At 36.7% G+C, this 21,258-nt stretch overlaps 1 protein-coding gene across 7 annotated transcripts in view; it reads right to left on the bottom strand.

The window, feature by feature from the left end:
• Window positions 1-236: 236 nt before the first annotated feature.
• LOC593659 (la-related protein 4) overlaps window positions 237-21,258 on the bottom strand; it is a 61,051-nt gene continuing 40,029 nt past the window's right edge. For 5 of the 7 annotated variants that reach the window (XM_011678885.2, XM_030974107.1, XM_030974110.1 and 2 more), the window contains 10 exons: window positions 19,583-19,719; window positions 17,495-17,598; window positions 16,332-16,496; window positions 15,399-15,704; window positions 13,460-13,566; window positions 12,538-12,939; window positions 11,671-12,100; window positions 11,010-11,167; window positions 10,018-10,435; window positions 237-9,191 (listed from right to left, as the gene is read on the bottom strand). In XM_011678885.2, coding sequence (XP_011677187.2) covers window positions 8,802-9,191; window positions 10,018-10,435; window positions 11,010-11,167; window positions 11,671-12,100; window positions 12,538-12,939; window positions 13,460-13,566; window positions 15,399-15,704; window positions 16,332-16,496; window positions 17,495-17,598; window positions 19,583-19,719 — 2,617 coding nt within the window. In that variant the 3' untranslated portion in view covers window positions 237-8,801. The remainder of the gene's footprint in view (window positions 9,192-10,017; window positions 10,436-11,009; window positions 11,168-11,670; window positions 12,101-12,537; window positions 12,940-13,459; window positions 13,567-15,398; window positions 15,705-16,331; window positions 16,497-17,494; window positions 17,599-19,582; window positions 19,720-21,258) is intronic. The other 2 variants (XM_030974109.1, XM_030974108.1) reach the window with 2 other exon arrangements.

The following is a 21,258-nucleotide window of genomic DNA, read 5'->3' as shown; positions in this document are numbered from 1 at the left end:
AAAAACAAAATGGTTCAATTGTGCATAGATACAAAGCTTGATAACCACATACATGCATAGTTTGAAGGAAAATATCTCTACCCGTTATTCTTCTACTGTTTAAGGTAGACCAATTCTTTCATTTCATACATTTCTTTTTCTTCTCTCTTTTTCTCTCCCTCCCTCCTCCCTCCCTCTCTCTCCACATATATATACAGGTATCTATTCACCACAATAATGACACAAAACACTGAATATATTTTTCCACAGATCATATGTTTCATCATTTAATTTGTTTTATCCACATAGCTCATTCACAAGAAGAAAGAAAGTGACATTTTTTTTCTCCAATGAAAGTTGTCTTTTTTCAACACGTCTGTTACAATATAATGCATGCAGTAATTATAATCTCTTTGTTTACAAAGGCTTTGACTCTGTATCATAGTGGGATGGATATCCCCCTCTACTATTGAAATCTACATTTGCAAGGTATTTTCAGATCATTTGTTCGAGGTGACACATCATAAATACAGTACACTGTTGAAACAGATACAATTCAGATAATGGAACAAATTGCAAGTAAAGATATCACCCCATCATAATTGTAACACGACGGCTTTCAATTTGGACACAAACCTAAGCCTAACCCATATATCCCATAGTAAACCCAAATCAAAATGATAAGTTTATCAGAATACCCATTTCCACAAGCCAACAGAGAAAAATAAGCATATTTTAAATCATTTTTCTTTGTCATTAAAATATGTCTATGCACCAATTTCAACTTGGAAGAAAAAAAGAAACAAAAGCAACATGTCAACGCATATATATCTTATCTTTTTTTTTTCTTTTCTTTTATCTTTTTTTGATTTTTCATAAATTCAATTTCTTTAACATCCTTAATTAGCAATATATGCGACAGCACAAACATTTTCGTTCTAGAACTTTTTTTTTTTTTTTTTTTTTTTTGCTTCAACTACTTATTTTCCATAGCCAGGAGATTTGGTTCTCAACATACAGAAATACATCTTAGAATAAGGCAGTCAATTAATGTACAGGATTTTTCTGTACACCAAAAATCTGCCACTGCAGTTACTTTTTATTTGCCATAGAAATTCACTTGACAATATATATAATATATATATATGTATATATACACACAAAAGATTTTAACACGCAATGGTAAAGTAAGCCTGAAATATATCAAATGTTGAACATGCAAAGAGAAGTTTCACGGCCAAAAGTAAAAAGATGGAAAGGGAAAAAAATGAACAAGAACAGTACTCGTTTTTATGAACTACTCCATGTGTACCAAAATATTTTCTTTCTTTCTTTCATATGGTAATAAATGCATACCTGTTAACTAACTTTATCAAGCTACTGACAAGTCACTACAAACATGTTCAAATTATTTTTCATTTCGGGGAAAAAAAAGAAGAAAAAAACCCAGTAACAATAGCATACTGTATGTGACCCAAAAGGTTTGACATAGAAATACTATAGTAACACACCGTTTCCACAAAAGACAAGATCAAAGATGTTGAATTGATTTAAAAAAGAAAAGAAAAGAAAACATTTATGGAATTTGAAAACTATATTGAAACGATTGATCAAGAGAGTAATATGGAAATAGTAAAATAGGGGAAAGTATAGAAAATGGTTTAAAAAAATGATGTATTCAAAATTTGAGTAAATAAAATAGTGATAAATGGAGTTAGAGATCTGAAAAGCCTTAATATAAGCTGTTTAGCTAACATTACACACTAACATGTACATAGTACCTTTTCCACTTACAAACCATACAAGGACATAACAAATCTCAACTTAACAGACTTGGGGCGAGATAAACTCCCAGAAAAACAATCTTACAAAAATAATGTGCTTAGCCTTCTTTTGTAAAATATAGACTCAATATCATAATATGTGAGAGCAATACTGGCTGTGTGACACACAATATTCAAATCAACTCTGATTGATGAAAATGGAATCATGAGATAGAAATGATGCAATACTTTTCAGCAAAACATTTCATTCTCCAGTATGGTATGGATGCATTCGAATAGCATCATATCATGGAGAATGGTTTGGATACTATTTGATTAGCTGCGTAGAAAATTCAACAATTAATTTTAATTTAAATGACCCAACTTCTTTATCTACTTGACGAGTATGATCTCTTGCTGAGAGGACAGAGTGAAATAAAACATCTCCTTAAACTACAACTACACATCTAAAAATGAATATCAAGTACACAAAATAACACACAACAGCCTTTTAAAAAGAATATTAGGACATCTAACATGAATTACTTGCAATAAAATGGAAAGAAAAATTGCACATTCAACATCTGTACAGTATTTGATGTTTTAACATGTATTTCAATCAAAAAAGAATAAACAAATTACGGGAATTACCAATTCAGACTAATACAGATACATAAAGAGGTAAATTAGCTTGTATGTTTCATTTTCACAACTAAGTTCACAACATATTTTACATGAGAGAGAATAAAGACAATAAAACAATATCCCCACTTCTAAGATGCTATTCAAATTCAGATTGTTGGCTTGTTATCAACTTTCAAACATCAATTAATATCAATTCATTGCAAATGCAAGTGCAAAATGGATTGACCTACACTAGTTTATATTTCTTTCTTTTTTAAACAATTTTACAATAGGCAAAAGAATGTGGGCTCTTTCATCGTCACAAATTCTGTCCCAGTTTTCCAAGCAATAGAAAAAAGACAAACTGTATATCATTACAATTTTTGTAGTTCTTCCTACATGTCAACGACTAGTTTAACCTTATTGTTTAGAAAGCAAGAAATACAGTGGAAAAGATTGATCAATTTTAATAGGTGCATCATGCATTTATGTTGAAATTATCATACTGTGATACTGGAACAGCTAATTTCCCCTGCAAATTTGTATAAATGGCAAACAAAAATTTAGTTTAGTGATTTGTAACCTTAAAGATTTTCATTCAAATATATGGTCTTATTATAAAATCCATAAAAGTAAAAAGAATCCTTCAAAAGAAATTATGAAAATAATGTATGGCCAGCTCAAGATATTTGTGGCAAGATTTTTTTTTCTTCAAAGAAATCAAATTAAAAGATGGAGGAAAAAACACTGGATAAATAAGATATATTACTTATAACTGAGCTTTCTGCGTTTCTATAATAAAAGGAAGAGCTAAAAAGAATTCTGCTCAGATTTAATCTTGAGGCATTCTTTAGAACAAATTTCTCTTAAAACTAAGATGAAGAAGATAAAGTTTTGAAAATGGTACCACCACAATGGAAGCTGCCATTTTGAAATGGTTCCTTTATAAACATAAATCAATAAACAAATAAGATAAAATATTATACCATCATTATTGTATAAGAGATACAGGACGGCAGGCCTACAACAGATGAATCCTGAAGCATATAGCATCAACATACTGATGCTCGGCAATCATTCTTATTTTTCAGAAAATGACAAATGAGGGAGAGGGTAGGACTAGTACCTCTAGCTGTGGCAATATTCACGGGCAAGGACAATAATAGTTCCCACTTTTAACCAAAAGGGACGTAGACTGGACATTATAGTTGCTACAGAAATTTCAGACGTCCACTGTGAAGGCAAGGTGCCTAAATATTGTAGTCTATCCATACAACCAAACATGCAATGATGGCATGATGGCTCAGTGGTAGAGCAGTGGTCTCGGTGAACAGGAAGTAGCGGGTTTGAAACAAAGTCAAATGGGTTAGTGCCACTTGGTAGGGCATTAATGCTCATTACCAAGTCCTGCAGAAAGGACTTAAAGCATACACTTGCTTTCTTAGCAGCCAGGTAAAACAATCATTATCTTTAACCATATAATCTCAGCACATATTGAGACATCATCAATTTTATTGACCCTTTATCATGGTCTTTCCAATCTCAACTTATCCTCAAATTAAGAAATCATAATTCATAAAACTTTTCTTTTCAAATAAATTTAAGTTGGTCTCATCCAACACAGTAATAATCTTACATTTGTAATCTACAATTCCCCTTTCATTATTATCAATTGACAATTCTTAAAAACTACTATTAAGGCTTCATACACACAAATAATTTCACAACAAATGAACATTACATATTTCTTTCACTCTTTTGTCTTATCTCTATGTACAGCAAAACATTTTGAAAAACAGCAATATATATTTATAAACCAGCACCCTACATTTGCTCAAAAGTCTTGTTACGATTTACATGTTTTCACTACCTTTTTCAAAAAATATCATTAGATCTTCTTAGACAGCTTTATAAGGAATCAGGGCTCTTTATCACAGTGACATAGCACAATAAACCTGAACATGATTAAGAGTGACACCACTCTATCCCAAATACTTGACATGGAATTGAACCCTCCATGTTCTTCAGAATAAGAAACACACATATTATCTCCATATGTATGCCTCTGTCCGTCTCTGCCGACGCCCCTAAATGTAAGAGGGATTAGGTCTGTACCCAAGGATAATTCAAAGATTTTCTCCCAGTTCTCTTGACTGTACAATTCTTCCAGATCTTTAGATCCTAAATTGAAACATTATCAGTCTCTAGGTGGTATTGCTCGGTATAATAATAATAATAATAATAGTGGCGCACAGGTCCACCTTTCGGTACTTAATGACAAAAACCTGTGTGATCCATTGTAATGGCTTAAGATGAATTAACACAGTGCTACATGTTTCTAGTAATAAAAATAAGGTAATCAATGAATTTGGTAATTAAACATCTTCAAGGTATCCTTTCCTAAAATCGTTTGTCTAATTTTGTTTTGCATCCAAACAAGCCAACTTTCAACAAAGGGTTAGTTCCTCTGAGCTTTTACAGGTAGTATTCTAGATGAGAATATAATCCTACCATAGGCATTGGGGCAATGACCACTATCATTTGTTACATCATAGGAGGCATTTTCATAAGGGAAGCTGAACAGATTTGAATAAATGACATATTAGCATGTATGGTTCATAAACAAACCTTCATGGAAGCTGCAACAATAAATCAAACCTACGTTTAGCACCCTAAGATGTTAAATTCTAACTGCCGATGTCACTGCGATAAGAAATCATTTTACCATTGCAGGTATGTGGCATCTAAATCTGCAAGGAGATGCCAAGAGATTGACCTGTGGGATGATTCCACATGGGGGAAACAAAGACAAATAAAGCATGTATTGTAACCTTATGACACCCCCCCCCCCCCTCAAAAAAAAGGGGGGGGGGGGGCTCCTTTAAAAGGAATCAAGTACAATCTGTTAGTAATTCCAAAGGTTAAAGTGTTACATCTTTAAATGAAATTATTGCACAGAAGTTCTGCTTTGATGCAAGTACATGTACAGTTTAAATTGTAAGTGTATATCAAATGAGCTTGTACAAATTATACAAATCAATGGAACTTTAACAAAGAAAAGTGAGTCATGATTGGTTGTCAACACCCATGTGGAATTGTCTCACTATCTCCTATGAGGACTGCTGCGATCAGGAGGGTTGCTCTTGAGAATAACGAGATAAACGGAAGCACTTCTGTACCAAACAACATTTGTTGGTGTATGTTGTCACAGCAAACACTGATAATGTTTAGTCATGGACATGATACTAAAAAGTCTCACAAGTTGAAGATGATTTAACACAAGACTGCCAACATGTATTACCAACAAATGATGGGGGGGGGGGGGGGGGGGGGAGTGAGATCAACATTGGCTTGTATTTTGGCCAGAGCACCACTAAGACTCTACAAGTTAACCAACACTTCTTTACTAGCCATTAATTCCCTCCTGCAAGGGACTACTCGCACATCCAAGTTTACATGCAAAGATTAAAATACACAGCTTACTTTAAATTCTACTTTAAATTTGGATATTTTGGAATGTACCAGTATGTATTAATTCTGGTAACTTGGGTGTATTACATTACAAGTTGTTCTTAACGTATCTTGTATCTTTCCATGTTTGCCTGGCAGAGATTTGTCCTAAATAAAAACAAATTCTGGTGTTTAGGGTTTCTATAACAAAAACAAAGATTTACCACTATTTGTGATGAATGCCTTGGGCAGCTATAACAAATAAAGCAGAAGAAAACCCCTTAAGAAAATAAAATTGAATAGGTTATATTTCTCATTGTTTTATATTTCTCATTGAATAATACCAGCAGCATATTATCTTCATCTTACTTTCTTGGTTAACATGTAATGTGAAAAATATATATATTTTCAGAATGGTTTGAAGATAAGTACTGAGGTTTTATCGTTACTCAAAGTCCATGTAATGAGGCACCCCATTTAACTATTTTTGCATCTGGCAAATCAAGTTCCAACATACATTCACATTGCGCAAACTCACACATATATGTTGTACTTGTTGTACTAATCTCTGTCAACCACACTAGAGTGTTTCTATCAATATTTCTGTTTAGTAAGAATAGCCGGAACAAATAATGGACAAATATCATGCATAAGCAGTCTTTCTGCAGTTGGCAAGCTAATAAACTCTTCTCGCATTAAGATATATTCTGGTGGCATTTCTCCTACTACTACCACCACATTTAAGAATACAACAATGCAGTCTTAGAGATGTGGACGTACGATTGAGAGGCGCTTGCATATACATAGATAATACAAGACCATGTCTAGTGAGCAAGCATTTGACTCTACTCTAGATGCGAGGGGCACTCGAGAGTAAATATCTACACATGCTGGACATATCTCGCGTATCTCCACTATAAGTACATCATTTGACTTTGGTTTCTGAAGTTGTACTCCAGGAATCATGAGTAATTTCAACTCAATGGCAAGTAATGGTAGCTCTACAACTTTGTGCCAAGAAAGACGAGTGTTTTTAGGAGACCTACAACACAAAATACTGTCCATATCACCACATCAATAGTCTTTCATCTTTCCAAATCTGTACAAGATGAATGAAACAGATTTTCTCTACAGTCTGCATTTGTTTTCTTCCAAGGGATGAATGTTGAGCCATGTATAGCATATTCTCACTGATTCCCTACCTTTATGTCAAGAAAACAGAATTTCTGAATGAATTGCTCATTACTGCCTTCAAATTGAAACGACCCAAAAGGTTGTTCCAATTATAGAGTACCTCAATGAGTTTGACCTGTAACTGCAGCTGTTGTAGAGGTTTGATGTTTGTCATGACATTACTTGGACATAGCTCTCATAATCGTTGTAACCCCCGACACAATGTCCTCCCTACCTGCATGGATTGAACACCTACAGATGATTCTTCTGTACGAGCATTCTTAACATCACACCTGATACAATCAAAGTCCCAAGTGGGAATACCTGAACCAAACCAATACATGCCCAATAAATGACAGTATGTATTAACCTTTTGAGGTACCCTTGGCAATTGTCCATGAATCAGTGATTTATCATACGCTGATCAATATAAGTTGGCCCACTTTCCCATGACCTCGTCTACTTTGGTTTCCCCCATACCTACAGCACTGTTACCTCTACTCCCTGTACAAATATACATCAATTCAATCCCTTTGCCAGCACCTTCTCTCTCTCTCTGCATCATTTTGAACAACCCTCAATATACCATTCTCTTGATGCTGACTTCTCCTGATGATGGTATGTAACTTTCCTCCATGGGCTCCATTGCTACTCCTTCTAAAATCATTTTCACAGAAATGACTATTTCACACATGACTCAAAGTCAAGAGTCTCTCCTCCTTACTTTGCGTAGACACGCCATGGCTGCACTTTCTGCATCAAGAAGTTGATGAACATGTGCATTACTATGAAGTCTCTGATGGCTCAAACTTCTTGATCCCTTTCCAACTTCCTTCCCATAATGATCATGTTTCTTCTTTAGCATCTCATAATTGCAAATCAATTGTGCAAAGTCTCACTTGAGGCTTGTTTTTCTGCTTAGCAAAACTAATGCCTGGTGTTTTCCACTTTTTTTCTCACAAAGTAGATCTCTACATAAATTGACAACAATAATAGTCGACAGAAAAAGAAATAATGTTTGTCCGTGTCATTGAAAGACAAAGGCATCATCAATGGTTGTCCACTGACACAGCCATTGCCTGGTGAACATTGCTAGTATAATTGCCTACAAGCATATTTGACAAACGCTGCATCTGGAAGCCATCTTTCCCACCAATCAAAGTTGTGTCAATGCTACTTTTTGGCATACCACAAAGACATTTAAACAAAAAATTTCAGTGTCAAAAATCCAAACTGAATCTGTCCTCTTTCGTTCAAACAAAGCACAATTTCAAAAATCTACTTCTCCCAATCCACAATGTTGTGATCATCTCTCTCTCAGGTAATGTTGTCATGTCGAAGAATTCTCAAAGTGACAATGGTATAGTTTACCCGACCGATTTTCAAGGACGTTGTTTACTGTTTTCATTCCATTGTAGACTACACTGTAACCTTGGCTCAAAAGAGCGCACAAGGTCAAACAATACCAATACCAATATTCCATTTCTTTCAGAAACCGTACTGTTCCTTTAACTTTCACATCCTGTGAATGAAGTAATCAAGTTTTCTTTCCGACCGTCCAACTTCACGAAGGAAGACTAACTTCCAGTCATATCAAAATCCCCTCATCATTGTCCATTCCATTCCATTAAAGTGCAAGCACTGTGCAGCTCATTTTTTTGGCAAAGTAAACATTTCCACTACAAGTAGCAGGCTGAGGGAGCGAAATGTGTGCTGCCTTTCTCTCTCTGACTGTCTGTCTGTCTGTCTGTCATCTTGCTCTATGCTGGACATGACATGCATTCATTCCTAGCTACCAACAGATGCTTGATGTTACTTGCTGGCAGGTTTATGATGAGGTGGGGATCTTCTACCCCCATACTCTCCCCTTCCTCTATGTCTTCCTCCTCCAGAGTAAAAGTGCCCCCCATCTCCTCCATTCTGTTCCATCTTAGGACCGCGCCCATAGCGTGGGAATCTCTGAGGCTTGGAGCCCATCTGGGAGTTGGCATGGTTGGAGAGGGGCACGGATGACGAGTTATTCACAGTTCTCTCATGGCTACTTGAGTTTGAGTTGGGCATATCTTTTGGACCGGTGGTTTGTGCACTTGTTTTGTTACCGCTAGGCTTGGAAGGTTCTGGGTTCTCAGCTTGGTTTGCCTTGGCTGCTGACATCTTGGCAATCACTTGTGCATAGCTTAGCCTTGGTGGTGGAATACCATCCTGTAATACAACAATCAATATAATAAAGAAGAGTTAGAATAAACAAATTTCCATTTACTGATTCGTTGTTCAAATAATGAAAGATATTTTGGTGGAACATAACAAACACATTTGCAATATATTCAAACATCTCTTTAACTATACAGAGAAAAGCATTCCTCATTGGATTGCTAGTTTCTAAACATTTTAGAAATGGGACAGACATTTTCTCAATATCAAAAATTAAAAGAGATGAATACAAGTGCGTCTCCAACAAGCTTTAGTCTACTTTTATTTAATACTTATTACCATTTTGTTCTGCAAATGGATCATTTTCAATGCTTTATTTGGTTTCATATACGATTACCAATTACTTTTCTAATAATTCTCATTTCAACTTTTCACATGTCGATATGTGATATAAATGAACGTTGTCCTAGATGTAACCCAAAAATACAATCACTTCATCTCCCCATGGTGAAAGATGCCTGTGCCATGATTGATTTTTTTTTTTTAAAGTATTGCAATAACATGTAAGTGGGATGGACGTATGGACAAAAATACAGGGCAACAAACAAACATACATACTGAAGGACTAATATAACCCCAAAACATAATGGCTGCAAACCACCTTAGGTGTGTGAAGGAATTAAAGAAAGGTTGAACACAAGAAAAAAGTTGCTATTGATCATGATAAGAAAGAAAGATAAAGGGAGATGAAATTTCAGATGGAATTAACTTATTCCTTGACTAAAAATAGAAAGGTAAACTGATCTATGGCTCATCATGGATGAATCAGTGGACCCAGATGACATAACCGCCCTTTTCAGGGTAGACTTGAACATACCGATGTCTTGACAGTTGCGACCTGGGCTGCCGCCGCCGCCGCCGCCGCACTCGAGTTGCTCCCTGCCAAAGCTGTTGATCTCCCTGAGGCAGACATATGAGAGGCTGCAGAAGAGGTGGCTGGCGTTGCCGTGCCAACTGATGATGTCACAGCCTGCGTTGCCGTGGAAACGGACTTGGTGCTTTCAGATGCCACTGGATGGCTGCTGCTACCGTTCTTTGAGGCAGCAGACATTGAAGAGGAAGAGGAGGAGGTGGTGGAGGAGGAGGAGGGAGTGGAGGACGTGGAGGCCCTAGAGTTGTGCTTGGTAGTATTGTTGGTAGTAGCACTGGTAGTGCCATGAGAAGGTGATGCCTCTATCTTGGAGGACTGCTTCTCCTCAGGGTCTGTCTGCGTGTACGATGAGGTTTGCTTTTGCCTGTAGAGCAAACAAAGTATTTCACAATTTTAGGTGGTTTTAATGCGGACAAGGTAAAGGGTACGATCTGGACACCCCTCCCTATTCCATATAAATGCTCTCTACATAATCTTGTTCAATTACAACAAATACTTGCCCTCTGGCCCTGATAGTATGAACATAGTACAGTATCTAAAATTAAAGTTTGTTTGTATGGTTCAGTTTAAATCTAGTATGTTCCCTTTAAACAAAACTAGGAATCTACTTTTAAGAGATCTAAAAAAAAATTAAAGAAAAGTCATGATCAACTTTGGTTTTACAATTCACATCAATTTTTACCATTACCAATGTCATTATCCATAAAATTTAATTTCATGACACCAAATTTCTTTTAGGATACCAAGTTTCTGTGAGAACACAAAACCATTCTTAATTTATAATCTGATTAATGTAGTTTCATAATTAATAATTTCCAATCATTACTAAACACCTGTACTGAAACAATCATAAAACTCCTGTCAGCTAGATAATGTTACAAGAAGAGACCAGATACACTTTGTTATCTCTTATTTGAACCAGCATTTATTTGACTTACTTGGCATTTTGTGGAGTTGGTGGTGCTGGTTTTGGAGCAGGTGCAACCGGTTTCTCTACCTCTTTGCTCCCGGAGGATTGACTAGCTGTGTTAGTGGAGCTGTCTTTGGTTGATGCAACTGGTGTAGGCTTGGGTTCAACTGGTCGAGGAGCAGCTCTCTGCCAAGGGAAATGTACAAATCAAAGTTTCACTCTTACACTCCAAACCAGGACCCAAACCTTAAAGCTCAAGAAATGACCCATCGTCCCAGAAGGTAATTGTATTTTTTTTTTTGAAGCTTTCAAACCATCAACCCCTTCACTGTCATAGGCGAATCAATCAACACTCACAATTGATCATGAATTTACAATGTTTGGACAAAGAAATGTAGGGTTTTTTTTCTTGAAATTCAAAGAGGTTATTAATTGCCTCTGGGTATTACATTTTGTTTTAAACTTAGTGACACCAAATTTGGTTGAGATTACAATATATTTCACAAGCTTTAGAAAAAATGTACAAAAGGTGTTTTGATTTGGTGTTTAAACTATAATTTGCACTTCTCTAAAATACTTCTTTACATAAATATAAAGCCTGCTAAACACTGGAAGACAACCAAATAATGAAAGCTTCAATAAGACAAAATTCTTCTTTGATGTCCATACACATGCCCATACATACATACCTTGGGTTCTTTGAGACCCTTGACTACATCAGCCATTGGAGTCATACTGGGTGCTACATCCTTACTCCCTGATCCCTCGTCCTTCTTGCCTTCCTCACTCCCATCCTCCTTGGAAGGTCTCCCTGGCAACGGTGGAAACGATGCCAGATCAATCTTGGGAGAGGAAGGCGTCTTAGTAGCCTCCTTCTCCTTGGAGTCTCGACTATCTTTGGTATTAGCACTGCTACCCCCGGTGCCACCTGCACTACTCATGGTGCTGCTATTGTGATTACTGCTACTACTGCTGGTGGTGATGGTGGTACCGCCGGTGCTGTTACTTCTCCTGCTTGGAGGGATGTCGTCATCTCGCCTCCTTCGACCACCCCGGAAGGTACTGTTATTTGTCGAGTTACTACTTAAAGGTCTCCTACGAGATAGATCATAATGCCCACTGTTAAAAGTTAATATTGGATAAAAAGTTACATGTATAGAGATAGATCATAATGCCCACTGTTAAAAGTTAATATTGGATAAAAAGTTACACGTATAAGCATTTATTACTTTTAATTCTGGCCTACTCAAATTTCTTATTGACATAATCCTCAAATGCAGAAAACATTTATGTACAGAATATGCGCATTGATATATTTGACAAAATTAAAATTATGCCTATGGCACCACTTCAGAGAGAGATGCATGAAACATCATTGAAGTCCTAGGTATTTTTTTATAAGACTGCAGGAATAAGGAATCTGAACAAGATACAATAAACTAATTAAAATAAATCTATAAGAAAAAAGAGTAAAATATCATACATTGCAGTATTGGATGATTCACAACATAAGAAAAGTGGCACTTGAATTTGTCAAGACCCACTAGCTTTCTTACCTATGACTCTGTTGTAATGAGGTACTAGTGCTGCCTATATGGGTATCATCGTTAAAGTGAGGGTGTGGTCTTCTGGCGCTACCCTCTCTCCTCTTGGGAGCTAGGAACACCTCCCCTCCTCCTCCTCCTTTATCCTCCTTCCTATCCATCCTATCAAGCCTATCTAGCCTCTCTAAGGGTTCCTCTCCTCCCCTGGGGTAAGGGGGTAGACGGGAGCTATTGAGGGGCATGGAGGGCTGCTGCGTCGACCTGCGATGCTCATGAGGGTGGTAGTGACGGTTGTGGTGAGACGGGAGGTTGGGGTCCAGTATACCCATGCGGTCATTCATACGATGATCATTCATACGTAACTCAGGAGTACTGGACGACCTGGGGTGACTCTTTACGGTTCTACTTGATATACTGTATGTGTGAAACAACAAGAAAAGAAAGAAAAGGTGAATTAGGAATTAATATCTTCCAAGGATAAGTGATTGACATCAGAAGACAACTTTACCCCATCGTATGTTAAATGTTTTCCATGAGCGCTACATTAACAATAACATAGATAATCACAAGATAATATTTCTTTCTATCAAAGCAAGGAATTGTTTTAACACATTTTTAATGTTCATATTTTATTGCTTTCTGATTACCAAGATTATAAATAGGCTTTGAACTTTTGTCTCAAGTACAAAAGCACAATACATAGGAGAGAACCTCAAATATTTGTTTAACATCTGACCTTTTTTTGTTGAGAGGAGGCTAAACAAAAGAGAGGAACATGTTTGTTCTACAGACAATTCATCTGCTTCAATTAATTCTGAAGGATAAATATATATCACAATTGGTAAGGATCTAATATCCTTAACCTTGTCATTTTGCTGCTTTCAATTTGAATATTTATCTCTAGTTTTGAGCACTGGATGATAAGCTGACTTACATGTGTGAATTCCTAGGCCCCTGGTAGCTATTGTGTCTACTGGTGTTGGTGTTGGTGGGTTGATACTTCTGAGGGAAGGCACTGGTGGTCCCAAACTGCTGAGGCTGCTGGGTACAGATAACAAGAGGTTTAATAATACACTCAAACTGTCTATAGCGACCAACCAATGGAAACACAAAAAGTGGTCTTTGTAGACAGGTAATCACTAAAGCAGGTTTGACTGTACATCATTATAAATTCATATTCGTTATCTCCCTCTCTTATCAGCTATTCAAAAATTATCGCAGTTACAATACTGATGCAGTATCAATGATCACCAGTTGAAAGAGAAAAAACATTCAACAACAACAAAAATAATGCCTCCAGCTACTTTGTAGCAGAGGCAAGAAAATTGCAAGCCAATGAAGCAGGTTATCAAATGGAAATATTTTGCCATAGCAGAAAGTGATGTTTTGCTTAAAACATCATATGGATGAAAACATGTGCTGCCCTGTCAAATCTTATCACCACATTTCACTATTCTATTGGCTGATAATCAGTACTTTGTCTATGAAATCACAATTAATCACACACAATCACAATTTATCTAATAAATACAATAGAAACAAGATAGAAACTGAACAGTAAAAATCAGCATTTTGCATGAAATCAATTGTACTTTTTTCAATTTTAGTACAAGACTGAAAATCAGTAGTGTTTGACAACTCTCAATATACCATGTTTATTCTCTCCTCGCATCAATTCAGTTTTCTCCAGACAATAACAATATGTCAATGAGAAGTGGTTTGAGCCGTTTTGATAACATCGTTATACAGGAGAACCTTAGTAATCACATGGATACATAAACCATGAGTGATCAAACTTGTCACCAGCCAGAAATAACTAGTTTACAAATCGTTTTCCTCTCTTTTATCTACTTGTGTGTGACTGTCAGTCATGACTAGCGAGCGAGTCATCCTCACCAGGGGTAATCTAGATTGAGACGGAGATCATTGTCTAATCTGAGAGCACAGGGTCTCCTAACCTTGAGACTCCATTCTAGCATGATGTGACATTTCAAACACACAATATGATGCACATCCCTATGCTTATATATTAGTGTTGGAGGCTACATGCTCTAATTTTCCCCTTAAAAAAAAATATCCTGGATACTTGCTCAGTTACAATGTGTTTTAAGAGGCTTCATTGTCTGCTGTCTCCTAAAATAATACTGTGCAGAAGTCCTTTCACTAATTATTATGTAATTGCAAACCCTTGATAGGGTTCATTTGTCTTATTCACCTAATATAACCTGATTTAATCCTAATGAAGCCTTACAGCAAATAATTGAACTTTTGACTCTCTTTTTATTTCTCATTATTTCTCTATTTTGTCATTATATTCTGAAGCAGAACTCACATTCTAGTAACCCATTTGGAAGCCTAATCCAGCTCTAATACAGGCCATTACCAGTACAAGATCAGAACAAATTGGGAAGTGAAAAGATAAGTTGCTGACAGGGAACTCATTAGTGCTTACTGAAATACATTGAAGGGAAATGTCACTTCATGATGAAAGACACAAATCTCTATCTACTCAGTTTCTGCGACATCACATTTACAGTACGTTCAAGTAGCAAGGATTGTAAATGCACCCAGGAGAAGTGTCGACGGTACAAAGACACAAGAACACATCCGCATATAAAAGGAGTAGACTCTAAGGTTTTATGATGTTATCAAAATATAAATCAAAACAGTATAACACTTTGCATTATTAAATGGGAATGTAGTTCTAGTATGGCTCTTGGTCTTCTCAGCTGTCGGAGGTGCTGATATACATGTGTACACAAAATAATTAAAGATTGTGGTCACTCTCTTTGATAACTTTTGCCCTACTGCATAAGTTTCACACCCTTACAGAATCTCAAGTGACATGAACCCTTGCCCACTAGGTGACTTACCATAGCCTGAGGAGCTTCATAGTACGTCTGGCTCCACTGCGGTGGTACATTAGCAGCAGGGTAGTAGGTGTACTGCTGCTGCTGAATGATTCCATTTAGGGGTTGCTGCTGTGCTGCCACTGCCTGCGCTGCCGCCGCCGCCGCCGCTGCTGAAGGGGCGGTGGTGTACTGCTGGAACTGGGTTGGCTGGAATACTGCTGTCTGGGCCTGGGAGAAGTTGTTTGTGGCAATATGGTAGCCATTGAGGACCTTGGGTGCTGCCTGCGTGTAGGTGATCCTCTGCAGAGGCTTCGCTTTTATCCTGGCCTGTAAAGGGCAACAAAATAGTATTTATGCACTCATAACAAGTGGAACGTTTTTTCTTTTGGATAACGACCAAAGTAAATAAATATCATCAGTTACACATTTAAATTTTGACCAGCCCAGGTGACATATTTCTTATTGCTTACATTACATGTACCTGTTATTCATGATCAACAGTTTTTTTATAAACTAACTACTGTAAGCAAACTACACTTTTACTCTGGAGAGTGCACTTAATGTTAATATTGATCAGTTTATTATTGCAAGTATTACTCCTTTACATAAAATTTTACAAACCAACTGCCAATGCAAATGGGCAACTTCATGATAGTATGCCTACCACATTTCATCTAGAGAAGAATATCAGGGTTTGGTAACATGCAGTGAATAAGGTGTCATCATGAAGCTAAATGGTTTGATTTTTCACATACACTATTCTTATTTGTTGATATCCCCAACCACATATCATCTAATGAGAGCCATAAGGATGTTAACTCTGTGTGGTAACATCCTTCTAACTCCCAACAGATGAAAAGCTTCCTAGATGTACCGAATAACAGATTAGTTGGACAGGGTCTTTGACATCAGAAGGGAGAAGGAACCCATAACAGATGATGAGAACGAACTTACCATGATTGGTTTTCCCTGGAAGTGCCCGACCCGTTCTCGTAGATGTCTGTATGCTAACTGAGCATCCGAGTCGGATTCAAACGTGATGTACCAGTTGTTGTTGTGGGCAAACTCACAGCTGACAAACTTGGGGCAATGCTCGTGGGTAAAGAGGGCTCTCACATCCTGGCAAAAAAAAGGTCACAAACAGAAATTCCATCATATTAAACACTTAACTTCTGCTCTTTTTATCGCATGTATACTATCACACTTTACCTATGCCTCTAATAGGGAAATTAGTTCAGGAAATATGACGTAAAACTGATTGGAATCTAATTTAATGCATTTAAATGAATCATACATTCTACCTCAATGTCTTGTGAAATGTTTGTTTTATGTTCTTGATCCCATATTGTAAGGTGCTAAATAAAAAAAGTTTCAGATACACCGTAAGGTCTTACAACACATGGGATCCTACTTCTAAGATCAACTTTTTCTTCTCCGGAACACATTACTGAGGAATGGAAAAATTCCTGAAATGTTAAACAACACATCGTTTATGATCATTCAATTAAAATAATGAAATGAAAGCCTTGTATACAGGAAATTAACTTCCTACAGAATACATAGATTTCAAGTACAGTGTAATATTATCATATTGTCAAGCTCTATCTACATGAACCAACCAGCATTTCCATTGCCCACTTGACAGAAGAATCAAGAGGGACATGAAAATGCGGATATGACTATGATAGACTATCCCATACTCATAAAGCTCAATGACTTTTGAGGTGTTGTCAATAGTGACATGTGAATGAGAATGGTTGAACTGTACATTAATCTGTCATCCAATGCCTTATATCGCTGACAACCAAACTCTTATTCCCTCATTCACTTTCCCATAGGCAATATCAATCAAGATATGTTTGAAAGAAAAAAAAATTATCTTTTCCATTTCCAATGCGTATATGAAAAACAAACTTTAAATCTGCCATGTTCTTTTTCAAAAATTTCAAATGGGATATTGCATAGTCGTATTCATAATGCTTTTCCGTAACACTTTTGAACGACTTTACATTAACTCCAGAGTCTTTCCACACTTAGCAACTTTCATTGCCAGAATTTACAAATGAGTAATTTTAAAGCTTAACCCTTTCAAACCATTAATGTAAACAGTTACTCACCTCAATTGGAGTTGTGTCCGGCACTTCTCTTAGGATGACAGTACATCGTTTGTGATTAGGTCTCACCTTCTCTCCTTTTCCATCTACTTGAACAAAAGGTGATTCTGAAGGCAAGAAAAGGAACAAATAAATGATATGCTAACATGCTTTATGGTACACTAGTAAATAAGATTGTATGAGGAACCCCTGAAATTCTCAGCAGTGCTAAGAAGTCCATCCCATCTACCGGTAAATTTTAATTCAACTGATTATTTTAGGCCTTGATTAACTTTAATTTTTCTCTGAAGAATCTTAAATTATTAAAGTACTTTGCACAGTCAATTTTATGTTTTTAGAAGCTTGTACAATTGCCAATGCAACCCAAGTGTCTGTATAACAACAAACAATTGAAGATATAATTAAGTCATATTGCTAGTTTCTCTCAAGGTAAATTATAATTAATGATAACGCTAAGTCATGAATGTACAGAAGAGGATGGAAGAAAAAATACACAAAGAAAAGCAAGACTTTGTTCCAGATAAAAAGACATCCTATATGGAACGATAAAATATTGAGAGTACTATGCCTCTAGACTAGCCTGTAGGGCTGCTAGAGCAGCGAGCACTTATATTATATTGACTCTTGTCTTGTGATTTGTTGCAGACTGGTTGGTCATATAGCATGGGGACAAAAGAGAGAACATTTTAGTTTCTCTTCAGATTGAATAGATCATTTGTGATCATTTGTAAGATGAGACTAAAAATCCAACAAACCAAGCGTTGGCAGACAAGGTTTTACTAATGCAAACAACCTCTAGCCAAGCGATGACCACCACTATACAAAATCACAAGAATATAAGAACGCTGGTTGGCTGGCATCATGGTTTCTATTTCAAGGAATTGATGGGGCGCTATCTGTACCAATTATCATGTCTCCATCCCTACTCTCCCATCTCTCTTCCACTCTCCCTGGTCACAACCAGACGTTGAGTCATTTTACATCTCATTAATAAGGCATCCAATTGCACAATTCTACAAAGTGTCTAGAATGGCTAGTTTACACAGGACTCTAGTTTTTACTTGTATGAAGGGGACGTGCAACCAACGAGGCATACTTGACGTGGTGATTATAGACGATATCAATCATATGGGGATAGAACAATAACTTGATAATTTGATATGCCATTAGTGTTCACTGGAAACAAAAGAATTTCAAGGGGATATAATAAAAACAGTAAAGTCGATCAGGAAGTAAGAAAATGATCGATGAATTAAATTCTTTTTCATGTACAGCAGGCATACACAATGTTGTGAACAGTTGGGCTCTTTATGTACCATATGGTCCAATTGACAACAATCGTTTCTTTAAAATTGCCTTTACGATCAACAAATTTCCACTTTATGTTAATCAAGAACCATTTCTAGCAATAAATCATAATGTGTGCATGTCACTTTTTCGCCCAATGACTGGAGAAACCTTGTTAGGGGTTGGCTAATGTTTACATTTTTACAAAGAATACCTATTCCCACTTCATGTACCCGAGTATGCTGTGAAAGGAGGGATTATTTTTCAATCAGAATTTTTCATTCGTTTAGATTTTACCGTTAGATGATGGAAGCAGAAGGATGCTCCATATCCATGGAGGTGGAAAAACAACATAATGTACTAATAACATCCCCCTTTTTGTGTGCCACAAATCACATGACACACATGTTACATCCCTATGGGCTTTTAAATACTTGCGAAATTAGATATGTTCATCTAATCTAACACCACTATATTGTTACTCTCTACCTCCAAAAACCAAACAATTTTCATTGATTGTTTGTTGTAGCGTTGAAGTACTACACAAGCAAGTGTGAATGCTCCCATAGAGCTATAGCCTTACATCTTATCACAGGGACTACATGTATGTAAATGAGAAGGAATGCCTAACCAAAGCGAACCGGCGTACTAAGTACTTATTTATTCTTGAACCTTAGACTGAATATCAAACTGTAATTCTGATGATTCTGAAGTATAATGGACAATTACATACATACGACCTTTGGATAGCATAGTAAAGATTAGAATCTGATTGATATTGTGCTCCATATGTTATATACTCACCCCTCAGTACTTCGATTACAAGCTGCAAGTCATGGGTAAGTTTCTTGACTGCATTGAAGTTTGCTATCGTTCTGATGGTCACATACTGGTCAGAGTCCATCTGTGATTGCAGGTATCTGTCGTTTGCCAGGTTCTCCCTGTATGCATCAAATATACAAGGAAGAAAAAATGATTAACTAAGTGCAATAAAACGTGCTTGCATAATTGTCATCTGAGTGCAACTAGTCACGTGCTTGCTATTTCTACGGCAGATCCAACTCTCTCTAAGTAGCACTGCCTCTCTATTTGTACCAGAGACCTTAAGTGTGTAACTTAAGAAGGAATAGAAATCAGTTTCAGTTTCTTTTAAGGGAAATCCAAACAGACAACTAGTCTAAAAAAAAAACAGAAAATATGGTATAAGTGTCATTCCTGAGGTTAAGAAAATAACTCAAATAATAAGCAGTATCAATTCCTTTTTAGGAAAGTTTATTTTGCATATCAAGTCGCATGAACATGTGGTCTTTATTTTCATTATTGTTTTATTTTGAGGATTGTGTTTGCTTTGGAATAAGTTTTATGATGGCAATTAATGAAATTGTTTCCATATGACATAGTTTTAGTTTCCCAATACATTGCTCATGAGGCTTGAGCTAAGCTGTAAATACCCTGCTTCCCCTATAGAAGAGGGGGTTATGTTTGTAAATATTGAGTCATTGGGTAGTTAGAGTTCATCACTATGCATGCAGATAGATCTGGCAATGACCTCCTCTTGTAAATTGAGCTTACTCTAATCATAGCCATGATCACATGTTTGCTCCTGTGTATGTATGTATGTGTGTATCTTACTTCAGGGAGCAAGCGATCCATTGCAAAATGCACACATATAGACAGGATACAAGTTCAAGCACTGGCCAAAAATAAAAACTGAATTTTGACAACAGGGGAATACTAAAATTGTTTGTCCACACTTAGATATTGTAATTTCCTTGTGGAGAAAGGCACAGCCTGGGGATTCCCAGTGTGCGCATGATGAACGTTTCCATCATATGTTTTCAGAGATTATGCCCACTGCATTACAAGCAAGAACCATCCAATTTGACTCATAAATTCCAGTGCATAATATCACAGCAAAAATTTTACCATAAACTTTATGTATTCCGCAGTCTAACTTTGCGGCTAATCCGTTATATCCCCCCCCCCCCCTTAATTGACAAAGGAACCTGGTCACATGTAGAAAAGGAGGCCTAAAGGCACACAAGTTTAATAAATCACTGTGACTATTTGAATTATGCCCTGATATATCTATGCTTTTGTGTTTTTTTGTCTTCCTTCAATTTTTTGTAAGAGTGCATTTATGGGGATTATCTCCATATGGACATAGACTCATTTCCTCCTGATACCTTCTAGAGTGGCCTCTTACAAGTGTCTGCCAATGGTGGGTGTGAGATGACCTTTAGTAGGTCATCTGAATACTTGTTAATGCACAGCACTCTAGACAGTTCTCATATAGATGTAAAGTGGGAAAGCTGCCGCATCTAATTCACAACGGATAGCTAGCGTTCTGAATGGGAGAGGGTCGGCCCACGTCAAAATCCTGCACTTTCAATCTCCCTAATGCATTTGATCTCATCTAGATTGGGTGTACACAAACAGTCTCAACTGACTGACTGTCCAACGGTGCTTTATGTGTTCAC

The sequence above is a fragment of the Strongylocentrotus purpuratus genome, unplaced genomic scaffold (genome assembly GCF_000002235.5).
Source record: "Strongylocentrotus purpuratus isolate Spur 01 unplaced genomic scaffold, Spur_5.0 spur5_scaffold_7, whole genome shotgun sequence".
Classification (NCBI taxonomy): domain Eukaryota; kingdom Metazoa; phylum Echinodermata; class Echinoidea; order Camarodonta; family Strongylocentrotidae; genus Strongylocentrotus; species Strongylocentrotus purpuratus.
The sequence above is the reverse complement of the archived record's forward strand: the minus strand, read 5'-3'. Positions and strand labels throughout refer to the sequence as shown.